Source organism: Lepisma saccharinum, chromosome 3 (genome assembly GCF_977018435.1).
Source record: "Lepisma saccharinum chromosome 3, izLepSacc3.1, whole genome shotgun sequence".
Classification (NCBI taxonomy): domain Eukaryota; kingdom Metazoa; phylum Arthropoda; class Insecta; order Zygentoma; family Lepismatidae; genus Lepisma; species Lepisma saccharinum.
The window spans coordinates 36,058,362-36,071,384 of record NC_139231.1 but is presented as its reverse complement, the minus strand read 5'-3'; the positions used below and the strand labels follow the sequence as shown (position 1 = coordinate 36,071,384).

At 34.0% G+C, this 13,023-nt stretch overlaps 1 protein-coding gene across 3 annotated transcripts in view; it reads right to left on the bottom strand.

Annotated features, from left to right (window-relative positions):
- Positions 1–1,305: 1,305 nt before the first annotated feature.
- The window catches only part of LOC145984977 (uncharacterized), a 106,785-nt gene continuing 95,067 nt past the window's right edge, over positions 1,306–13,023 (bottom strand). For all 3 annotated transcript variants that reach the window (XM_083118434.1, XM_083118433.1, XM_083118435.1), the window contains exons 7-12: positions 11,360–11,486; positions 10,512–10,666; positions 9,896–10,111; positions 9,451–9,555; positions 6,117–6,224; positions 1,306–2,604 (exon numbers count right to left, since the gene is read on the bottom strand). In XM_083118434.1, coding sequence (XP_082974560.1) covers positions 2,491–2,604; positions 6,117–6,224; positions 9,451–9,555; positions 9,896–10,111; positions 10,512–10,666; positions 11,360–11,486 — 825 coding nt within the window. In that variant the 3' untranslated portion in view covers positions 1,306–2,490. The remainder of the gene's footprint in view (positions 2,605–6,116; positions 6,225–9,450; positions 9,556–9,895; positions 10,112–10,511; positions 10,667–11,359; positions 11,487–13,023) is intronic.

Here is a 13,023-nt window from a genome sequence, read left to right as displayed (position 1 = left end):
ATTAAAAAAAAACATATTTTCATTTAGCAAATAGGAAAAGAAATTTTAAAACACCTTATTTTTTTATGAAATTTGAAGTCTGTTTGGGCCCCACATAGGCAACACCTGGACGTGAGGACTCAAAACATTACCAATATATTGCCTGATATGTGTTCCATTCTAGTGGCAAGAATTGCACACTTCCTGCTGATACTTTCGGAGAAAAAATAATCTATTGTAAGAGCAGTCCATTTTCTATTTGGCAGAAAATTCAGAATTTCCAATTCTTTTAATATCTTAGAGACTTGGATCCTAGAGATAAAAATTATATCTTGTTTTCTTCAGTACAAACTAGGATATAAGTCTGTGGTCGAAGAAATCTTATTCTCATTTATCAAGAAGAAGAAGAAGGTGAACGTTTTTTTTAAAAAAATGTAATGCTTCTTATGCAATTTGAACTACGTCAGCCCCATGTAGGCAACACAGGGACATGATTGTTCAAAATGATACCTGCATATTGCCTGATATGCGTTTCATTTTTATGGCAAGAATTGGTCACTCGCAGCTGGTACTTTCGGAGAAAAAATAATCTAATGTAAAATCCGTGCTTGATATCAGAAGGAAATTTAAAATTCCCTCAAAGTATAAAATAAAATATATATATATATATCTTGGAAACTATGTTTGCAAGAGTTACAAATTATATCTTGTAGTCCTCAGTACAGACTAGATTATGACAGTGTCAGAAAAGTGCAATACCGTACTTGAAGCAAACACTCTTCAAGAATAGTCTTGCAGTTCAGACTTGAAGCCTTGGACTGGAAGCGGACATCTTTCCAATTGCACTTTGACTGCAGCACCAAATATGATCAGTATATAAAACTAAGAGTATGTTGGTTTTCACACTTTATAAATACATACATATCACCATAGAAACAACATAGCATTTTTAAAAGTTCTTACATTTACATCTCCAAACAAGAGAAGAAACTATAACCGACATGTGGCTGACTTTCAAGTTTCACGACTTCAAACAAAACAACAAGTCAGCAAGTGTGCATTGAAGCTGACTGCATCCTGCAGGCTCAATTGCTCATTGCTCATTTAATAGGCACTTTCAAACTTTATTAGGTGATGTCACTTCCAACAAGATTATACTTCAAGCTTGCTCTTTGCACCTTTCTGACATAGCCCATAAGCCTGTGGTCAAAAAACACAATTTTCATTTCTTAAGTAGTAGTTGTAGTAGAAGACGATGCAAGTTAAAAAAATGTTTTTTTTTTTTAAAAAAAAATCAACTTCAGCAGCCCCCAAGTAGGCAACACCCTGATGTGTGGGTTCAAAATGGTACCAGCAAGTTGCCTTACATGTGTTCTATTCTCGTGGCGAATTGCACACTTGCTGCTGATACTTTCGGGGGGGAAAAAAATTCTAATGTAAAGGCCACAATTTTTTTCAGTGGGAAATTGCCCCCTTCATCAATGTCAGAATAAAATTAAAATTTACTAATTGCTAATGCCATACATCAACTCTCATATGACACTCCAAACATGTATCTCTGAACATTGTCTAATACGTAGGGTATTCCCAAAGTCAAACAACACTTCTCACAGCTGGCATTAGTGACTACACCTGGGTGTGACGGCCGGCGTCTAATGGGTTAAACCATAGGAGCATCCCCCAGCTAACGAGAAGACTCATGTAAACATCCTCCTGATATTTGCCAAATTATGTAGAAATATTAATTAATGTGTAATGAGTATGATTGCAAAAGTGTCAATCACACATACAGTGATAATTCTTGACAATTTCAATTTGAAAGAAACCAACAATAGAAAATATCACAATGAGAATAATGGACTAATATGATACAAAATTTTGTTCAAGTCAATAAACGGACTGTTAAATCTGAGGAGAAGAATACCCTGATGGGCTAAGGATTTGTAACAATTACAGCAGAGGAAGTATTAAATGAGATTTAAGGAAGCCAAGATGTATACCATTGTAAGGCGAATAACTGAATAATCAAAAATTACAATTGAAAGTAGGTCTATATGCAATTGTATCAAAAGTTAGTACAAAAGTCATATTTTATGAATACAATAGTAAAAAAGCAAGCAAAGGACACCTCCCCACACACACTAAAAAGGGAAAGTCATTTCATAATAGGAATTTTGGAACAATGAGACTTTTATATGTTAGTTAACATTTGATGAGGAATACAATCTTAAACATCATTATATAAACCAGGTTCTAGCCATGACAATAGCACTGATATCAGAAAAAATGAATAAACAATACAATTTAATATAATGGATATTGTATGTCTTTGATAAGTAGATACATATTAAGAACAGTGCTAGTACATTACTGTATGTCATGACACAGAAATGGAATTCAGGAATGTGAAAAATACTAAAATAAAACAAAGTGTAATTGGAAAACATGGATAAACGATAATGAAGGTTGCTCAAATATAATGTTCATTCCCTGACACAGCATGAATGTAGTTCACACCATGGAATGATATGATGAGAAGTTTTGATCTGTACGTACTAACAGAAATGGCATTTGTTCCAGTTGTATCATGTTTACCTCATGCTGAGTGTGGTATAAGGAAGTTACCTGAATATAAAAGATATATTGCATTAGGTATGGAAGCTTTAATTTTTACCATCCTTGAACATGGAATGTACACCGTGTATGAAAAAGAATCACTGATTTCAAAATGCTATATTTAGGAAACCAATGAACATAGAACCTTGCAGTAAGTTGTAAAATACATGTTGGAATATAAAGTTTTACTTACAATAGGTTTTACTCTCTTGCATGTATGTGCCTTTTTAGTCCACGTCAAGATGACAATCCAGCAACATAAAGCATTCTGCACCACCTACTATTCAGAGTATTCGACACTAGTACCAACAGTTTACAGAGACTGGTTGTTTATGTAAAGGGCCCCACTGGTGGCCCCAGCGTTTCCAACAAAGATGTTGAGCACATCCAGAAGAGTTTTGTATGTAGCTGAAAAAAGTTGACTCGTCGTAGCAGTCAAGAGTTATTCATTCCCCATGTGACTGTCTGGCGTATTTTGCGGTGACGTCTATTATTCAAACTATACAGGATTCAATTGGTACAAGTCCTTAGCCAAGGGGATAAACAATGATGTGTGGAGTTTTGTCAATTCATTCTGTACAATGAGATGGAGGTTGAGACTTTTCTTACATGCTTAGTGTTCAGTCATGAGGCCACGTTTTATCTCAGTGGAAAGGTGAACCACCATTATGTAAGAATATGGGGATCACAGCAACCACATGGCATAGTCGAGCATGTGAGAGACTCCCCAAAACTGAATGCCTTTTGCACTGTGTCCCGACAAAATGTTTACGATCCATACTTCTTTTTGAGAAACAGTGTTTCAGAAATGTCATGTCTGAAAGTGTTGCAGAACTGGCTTCTCCTGCAATTGCAAGCAGATTCCGATGCTCACATATTCCAACAGGACAGAGCATCACTGCACTGGCAATAGGATGTTTGTTCATTTCTTAACAATGAGCTTCCTCAAAGAATGCTTTCTGTTTCTACATCTTTTTTTTTTTTAATTTATTTTTTATTCATTTTATTTTATTTTTATGTTGTCTTTTCACAATTTTTGTATCATTTTATTCATACATTTATTACGAGGAGTATTTGTAAAGTAAGTACCGCTTGCAAATATCGCCGCTGTAGCACTGCAGTCACGACCATGAGAGTTCTCGCTGACGTCCTTCATCCGTTAGTAAGCCACAGGCACGCGTGGGAGCAGGTCATGATTTTTCTTCGTAGTTTTCTGAAGGTTTGAAATGTTCATGAAAATCAATCGGCCCGCCGACTGTGAAGTCCGGTCTGTGATTCGTTCTCTCAATGCAAGAATGGTTGAATTCTTGCCTAGAGGACAGACCATCAACAAAGATGCCTACTGTGACACATTAATCTGGCTGGGTCGTGCAATTAAAAACAAATGGCGCGGAATGCTTAATGAAGACATTGTGTTGCTTCACGACAATGCTCGTCCGCATACGGCCCAACAAACTCAAGATTTTATCAGGTCAACAATTTGGGAACAATTTGATCATCTGCCCACAGCCCTAACTTGGTACCAAGTGACTACCATCTCTTTCTTTATCTGAAGAAGAAGTTTCTTGCTGGTCAGCGTTTCGACGAGGATGACGACGTCGAAGCAGCAGTGCATGGATGGCTTTCATCACATGCGGGAACATTCTAGGATGATGGGATACAAAAACCTGTGCCACGCTACGACAAATGCTTGAACAATGGTGGAAACTATGTAGAAAAGCAGTTTAAGGTCTGTACAATGCAATGCAAATAATAAAAGGTACGAAACTATTTTTTACACCCTTTCGGTACTTATTTTCCGAATACGCCTCATACAATTACTTTATCAATAGATTTTGTAACTAAATCATACAGTTTATTGTACACTGTATTAATACTGTAATAACATATGTATAATTGATTGATTGATTTGTTTTATTTTACTTCGCTCTTTGTGCCACTTTTGGCTAATTTGCGAAGATGGGGATGAGTGATGACATGATGAAACTGATGAATGGACACTCACAAACACCCATGCCCAGGCCGGGATTCAAACCCGGGACCCCTAGCATCGTAGCACGATGTGCTAACCACTCTGCTACGGGGGCCGGCAACATATGTATAAGAAATGTAAATTTAAATGTAATCGATGACACAGGTTAGGTGGCAGAACAGTCTCAGGCTGAACCTCGCCCATGCAAATAAAGAATTTGAATTTGAATTTGAAAGATGGATTGGCTGTAGGGGGCCTACTGATTTGGCCACCAAGGTCGCCAGATCTCACTATCTGGGACTTTTTCTTATGGGCGTTTGTAAAACACTACGTGTATGTGCCCTCCTTACAAGAATTGTGGACTATCTGCATTTGTAAAAATTGTGTAAGTAAAACTTTATATTCCAACACATATTTTACAACTTACTGCAAGATTCTAAGTTCACTGGTTTCCTAAATATAGTCTTTAGAAGTTAGATTATTCTTTTTGATACAGCTTGTATATTCACTTCTAAAAAAAATACTTCTTACGGAAGAGCAAATAAAGCAAAACACAACTCAAGCATTTACTGAAGAGAAAAAGAAATGACGGACAGGAGATGACAACGTTAGTAATATTGCTTACTAGATTTTCAAAAGATCATAAATGCAATTATGGCTACATTTTTTACTGAAAAAAATCATAAAAATACAAATATTTAACAATAATCTATAAAGTATTAAAAATTACTCTTTCTCTTGCTTATTTTACTATTACATGATAATTTTAATTATTTCTCAATTATAACTCATAAAAATTATGAAATAAGTGTAACATGATTAACCATTAAACATCACTAACGATTTCATGCCGAGCAAATTCTAAACTAAAAATCATGTGCACAAATATTTAATCCTATTATTCATGATGTTAGTAATCAAATACCAGCATTTAATTAATATGTTTACAATAACATTAATTCATTGTAATAACAACAATTTACTGTCAATCAGAAATTTGTTTATAAAGCTACGTGTGTTACTATTTAATACACAAAAATGTATGTGACTAGATTTTTAATTGCTCATGTCAGTGAAAATGTATCTTAAAGTATCATTACAAAAAACGAATTGTACAATTTATAGTTTCAGTACACAAGCCTATATTACACACATTTTAATAAGAACCACAAAATATTTTCACTTTCACAATGTGGTATGGCTGGGATATGCAACTTCGATATGTTACATTACTTGATGAAAGGCACATAGCATGTTAAGTTTATTGAAAATATGAATAGTATTGTTCTTTTCATCTTCATAAAGAATATGAAGGCTGGTCCATAAAATTCTTAAAGCACTTGCTTTCTTGAACAGTTTTTATTAATAACAAATAAAGGAAAATACTAAAAATAAAAATAACACAATTAACATACTTGATCAGAACTGACACTTTGGCCAAAAAAAAAAAAATGTAAGTCTACTTGGATACAAGTAAATCTACACTAATGCAACATAAACTGGCAAAACATAATTTGTGTATTTACGAATAGTCCAGCCTCCTTCTTACTTGGGATTTCCTGAATTCCATGTTTTCTTTTCGCTGGTAATTTAAGTATTCTTTCTCTGCATCCTCCCTTGTGGTGTTGTGAAGTTTTTGAAGGGCAAAGATCATGGCCTAAAAGGGAAGAAATTTTGGTCAATTTTATGGTATTTTATTCATTGTAAGAATACACAATTACAAACAGGAATGACAGATCATTATGGAACATTCTTTCTTGTATTGTATTTATACATGAGAAGGGTCAGGAATCTATGGCATATCTAGAAACCGTACTTGGGTGGGAAAAAATTTTAGCCCAGCATGTCACTGAACTGAGAACATAAATATGTATCAGCTTTCTTTATTAGTATAAGTAATACCTGTGACTTGAATCTAAACAGCTCAACGTCTCATTTGGACAAAAGTGAAACATCAGTGGAATTAAATTCCTGTGGGTGTTAATTTCCTTACGAATAAAAATTGACGGGTTTACAGTATATGATGGAAACTGTTGCTCAATCAATTTGGTTCCTTTATTCATAAGGAAATTGGAACCCCAGAGATTTGAATTCAACTAGATCCAAGTTACAGATATTGTTACAGATATTGTTTATATTAATAAATTATGGTAATACATGTACATATTTTCAGTTCAGTGAGATGCTGGGCTAAAACTTCCTCCTCACTAATGCAATTTCTGGATACTATCAACAAAAACTGAGAACCTCCATGGTCTAGAGATAATTCATGGTTGCTGCAGATAAAGACACTCTCACATGATCTTAGGATAAAGTTCATATAACTTTTGACGCTTTTTAAGAGATTTTTACCCATGTTTTAAGTTCCTTTCCTTGCCTTGTTCTATTCTTCCATCCCTGAAGAAGGATCAAGGTCTATTTGAAAATTACGAATTCCAATAAAATCAAGGTACATGTTTTGGTTTAGTTTGAGTTGGTGTTTTAAGTCCACTTTGTGCACAGTAAGGCTAAATGGGACTGGACCTACAGTTTAAAGTGGAATCCGAACCACTATGTGCCTCCACCGGGTATCGAACCTGGGACTCCTTGGTTACAAGGCGACGATGCTACCACTGCGCCATCGGGGAGGCCCCAAGGTACATGTTGTAATTTGTCTAAGTTGTTTCTAAAATATTTCATATTAATATATATCTTCTAATTTATTTGGCGAATCTGATCTGTATGTAAAAACAATGTTCCTTCTGTAGTATAACTTGTCTATATCTTGAAGTTTTAGTGCCGGAAAATTGCATCATTTTCAAGATATATTTTGATAACTACTAATTTAAATTATATTTTGATAACTTTGCATCTACATGGATCATACACAGCACCATCTATAATTTCCGATGAAACATGGATCATACACAGCACCATCTATAATTTCTGATGAAACAGTTCTTGAATTTAAGGACAGGTTGCTTCAGGGTCCAAGCAATTCTGTAAGGCATTTATCTCAACAGATCCACATGCTAATGAGTCCAACTTACAAGATTCTGAATACAAAGTTGAGGCTGCAACATGATATGTGGTGTTCTATTTTACTGTACAGTGGCTTTACGATACGGAGACCGTGTAGTCACCTGGTAACAGGAGGTGAATGAAACCTTCAGGATCTTCATGGAACATTTGTAAATTAGATCAGATTGGTGGGAATGTTTGTTATCAGTATTGGTAAATTTTGTATCGGTACTTCAACGATATGAACAAAATTTCTATATCTGTCTCTAATATATACAACAAGTATGATATTAATTTAATTGCAAAATCACTTCTAATTCACTTACAGTTCATTCTTCCTTGCAGTTTATTATCACGATCGACTTCGCCACCTGTCTGGTAGCCTCGTCAGGAATGTTGCTACCAGACTGGTGGTGAAATTGATCGTGATCAAAACAGTGCATGGAAAGATGAACTGTAAGTGTATTATACTGAAGTGTCTCTCCCCACGTAACCACTAAATGGTTATCTCTAGATACAATGCAAAATCACTTTTGCTGCACACAATTTTTCTGCATAATCACGGAAAATTCTGCATCATGGACTTTCCAACATTAATGGTTGATATCTTGCATCTTCAGGGTGTAGCTGGATAATTTTGTAATTATTGAACAGTGTTTATTACTCTTAGATACGTGTAATTTTCAAAGGAAAAGCATGGGAACAAAATATATGTACTGATGGGGTTAAGCTCATACAAAAGGAAAATGTAACATGTAAACTATAAACACACTAAATTTCTGTTGCTTTAAAACAAAATGCATACGCAAAAATAGGAAAATATTTTGTGTAGAATAATATACAAAATACTAAACTGTAAATAGTGTCATTATCATTATCATTATCATGGCAACTGAGTTATATCTCTTAGACTACAGGCTGCAGATTTTAGCTATTTGCCCTTTTTATACCTATGTAATAAAACATAGAGTTTGTCTCATATTGTTCCAAACCTGACAATGCAAATACATTTTGTGTAGATTTTTGCATAATTTTGTCTAAAAATGTCTCCTACTTTGTTTTACTACTTTACTCACTTGACAGTAAACTGAGTAGGAAATTTCTTGTTTTGTGAGGTCCCTTCATCAATTTCATCCAAGTACCATTCATCATTGTCACAATTAGCCACAAGTGACAGAAAAGTGAACAAAAATAAGAAAAATACAACTTAATACAAAAACTAAAGTCAATGGGTGTGCAACTGACTAAGAAAGTCAACAACAAGTTTTATGATCTCTGTCTATTTTGATGTCTCTGTTATATTCTATAGTGCCTATTTACATAATTTTCAGTGACTATAAATGTGCTCCCTAGTGACTGCATTTGATTGATGATTTTTCATGTAAATGTATGTTCAATATTTAGGCACATGTTGCTTGCGTCTGCTGACAAAATCTCGACCTGCAAGTGTTGCCAGTTAAGGTGATATGCCCGTAAAATGGCACTTTTTTTTATTTAACCCATATAATTGCCAGTCGTAAATCCATCCAATGTTGCACATGAGCAATATTGATTGCAAATGACAATTGACATGGTATTAATCATCAGATGTCTAATTATGACCTTCGATGAGATCTTAAATATTTTTCCCACCAAAAAGTGGCTTTCTGGAAAAAAATAATGAATGCTGCCTTCCGCCAGTTAATAATTTATATAATTTTCTGTATGGAGTAAACTGATAACATTAAGCATTGAAAACTATCTCAATGGATGAAGCTTTATAATGCAGAAAACCAAGTGTAAACATCTCTTATGGTTTTCATGATATCAAATTTCAAAATTTAGGTTATGTGACTTTTGAAACACACTGTATTATCAAAATTGCAACTCCAGTTAGTTCTTACCTCAGGTATCCATACGCAGCAGATGTAATCAAATAAATGACCTACAACAGGTTTTGAAGTCATTTCGCTCAGGTAGTCCCTTAAAAAACTAGTTATTTCTGTTGCCTGTTCAAATAAAGAAATAATGAATGGCTTTAAAAATCAACCAGAAGTAATGAATTTTTACTTTATTATTTTTCAATATTTAGAACATTTATTTTTGAAATTTTCTCTTATTCATTCATACTGTTTACGTGTTAAATGAAGTAATAATTGAGATTAGTTTTACCAAAAATGTATACTGTAAAAACAAATGTAATTTTCATGAAGTGCATTCAAAATGCTTAAAAACTGCATGAATCTGGCAAAATTAACTTAGCCAATAAAATTATTTTCATTATGTTAGTTCATAAATCAAACAACAATCACTTATTAATCAATCATGTAGTAATTTCTTAATGCATACCTGATTTTCCCCTACTTCACATGGTATGGGAGCAAAGCCAGATAAGACCAACATTTTCTGCTTCTGGGTGCTATCGCCTGGCTTGAAAGATGCATGTCGTGATGAGTTCTTGCTCCCTTCAAACACATGCCTGAGGTATGTCTTGCATTCTTCACTTTTAATAATATTCACAAGTTTTGTAACAACTTCATCTTTCTCTGGTGCCTTGATCTCTTCCTGTAATTAACAATTTTATGCTTCAGGGAATGCAAGATGCAGTAAACATATCAATAAATTACCAATATAAAATTTATTCATATTGATAAATGATATTCTGCTGATCCGATATAAAATTGCAACTGTTTCTTGAAGACCACAAATGAATCGTTAATCTCCTTAATTAATGCATATAACCTGGTGATTCCATTGGCTTCTGCCTCTAAAAAAAGAAGTGCATATTTGGATATTTGTTTTACAAAATTATGACACATGAATCACACACATAAAAATAATAAAATGGCAGAACTATGCATAGAGAAATATCACAACAATAAAATTATCAGCAATTTTACTGATAAATCGATATATTGCTGATACTGATCTATCCCATACATACTTCACAGTAGGCAATACTTACTACACAATTTTCTTCCACTTTTTCCTGTCCGTCACTATCTGACTCTGTCTTGTGATCTTCAGAAACCATCTGACAAGGAGAACTTGAACAACTTGTACTGTTGGCATCGTCATCTCCCTTACACTTTTCACCAATACCGAATCCATAGAGAAGATCTAAAATAATTTACAAAAATGTCCTTCAACAGACTGGAATATTTCAATTTGATAGAAAATAAAAATGTGTATAGACTTAACAACATACACGTATTTACTCTAGTGACATTATCAATTCAATTATAATACCAGACTTCCCAGGATAAATTTATGAAATTTTATGCTGTAAGTAATTCTGTCCCCTTATTTTTGTACACTATTTCTTGCAACAGTAATTCTAAATTATGAACTATGTTACATTCTGACCACTAAATTTATTAAGGTATGGTATAATACCATTGGGCTGACTAGCCTAGTACTAATAAAATATTTATCCTGAAAAAGGAAATTATCAGAATTATGGTAGGACCCATTGGGAAAGACTCATGTGGAAAGTTTTTCAAGGAATCTGGGTATTCTACTACTTAGTGGTATATATTAAAACTTTTTTACTATGTAAATACACACAAAGATACTTACAACCATTATTTGAGGAAAAAGTGCAATCTTGTGACACCTCACCCACAATACCTTGTTATACAAAAAAGGAACAAACTATCGTGAACTTCCAAGTAATATAAGAAATATAGTATTACACTGACATTTTTAAAAAGTAGAAGAATTATTGACACTGACTATAATTATCTGCTGTTCAGCTAGGAGGGAGTTCTAAAAATTAACTTTGACTTAAGGGAAGGTTGCCTCTAAACTTACCATCTGGGTCCCGAGTAAGAAATCTTGTAGCAGAGATGTCTTGACTACAACTTATTGTGTAAAAAGCTAAGACCTTATCGTATGCTCTTTGTATTGCTTCGCCCCCTTTCAACTTCTTGCCTCTTTCCTATAAAAAATTAAAGAAAATAAAAATGTAAAGAAAAAAAACCTAAGTAAATTTTGCTTTGGAACTGCCATAAGGTCTTATCAAGTTTCTCAGCAAGAGAGTCACAATGACTGACAAAGCTATGTTGTCAATAAAAATGTTCTGCAATTATACCACCTCAATTATTTACTACAGTTTTGCTTGAAAACATTCAAAAAATTACACTGGAATATTAAAATAGCTGTCATTTAGCCCTTAAACACCAAGGCTCATTTCCTGTGTGTAGGCCCAATGCCTAGAATTTTTTCAGTGGGAAGTTCAAAATTATGCAAGGTCTTAAATAAAAAAAATAAATACATATCTCAGTAACTATGAACGCTAGAGTTAAAAATTATAGCTCCGTTTTTTCAGTACAGATTAGGCTGTAAGCCTATGGTCGAAAAAACAATTTTCATATTATCAAGTATAAGAAGAAGAAGAAACAAAAATTCTCATTTTTTAAATGAACTTTGAACTTCATCAGGTCTCCACATAGGCAACGATGTGACATGAGGGTTCAAAACAGTACCTAAGATTGCCTGGTATGTGTTCTATTTTCAAGGCAAGAATTACGCACATTCTGCTGATACTTTCAGAGAAGAAAATATTTTCTAACATAAAAAAAGGCTAGCTTTTGCTAGGAAAAAAAATTCAACAAGGTTTTCATAAGAATTATGTCTCAGTAACTATAAATGCTACAGTTACAAATTTTAGCTCATTTTGTTCAGTACAAATTAGGCTATAAGGTTATGGTTGAAAAAAAAATTGTCAAGATGAAGAAGAAGAAGAGGAAAATAAAAGAAAAAAATGCAGGTAATTTGAACTCTGTTGCCCCTCCCCCATGCAATGCCACGATGTGAGGGTTCAAAATTGTACCTGCATATTGCCTGGTAGGTGTTCCATTCTCACGGTAGCAATTGCGCACTTGCTGCTGGGACTTTCGGAGAAACAAAAAAATTATAATGTAAAAACTGTGCTTGTTTTCAGCAGGAAATTTATCCCCCTCCCAGTAAGCCCCAAATATAGTCAAAACCAAATTAAATTTTATTAATTAGTAATAGGATGCCTCAAGGCTCATCTAGCACTCAGAACATGCATCTCCACACATTACCTGAGTCACAGTATGTTCCAAAATTATAAAATGCTAAATGTGACATGTATGTCACATCCCTGTCTTGGAGACCACAGGAATGTGACATACATGTCACATCTGATGTTAGAGGATTAACCGCAAGATCCACATTATCACATAAACATGTGCAATATAAATTGAAATTTCTCATTTTGCATAATCTCTAGGATAACTAGAATATACTCCAGAACAATATCAGTCATATCGGTGATTAAATTGCAACCAATACTTTCCAATAATGATATATGAGGGTGAATCAAATATGAACGAGCCTTGTGCGGAAAAACAACATTTATTGAAGAAAACAGAGACATTGCCACATCCTATTTTTCTACAGTCTCCGCCCTTATTGATACATTTTTCCCAATGTTGTGGAAGGTTCTTGAT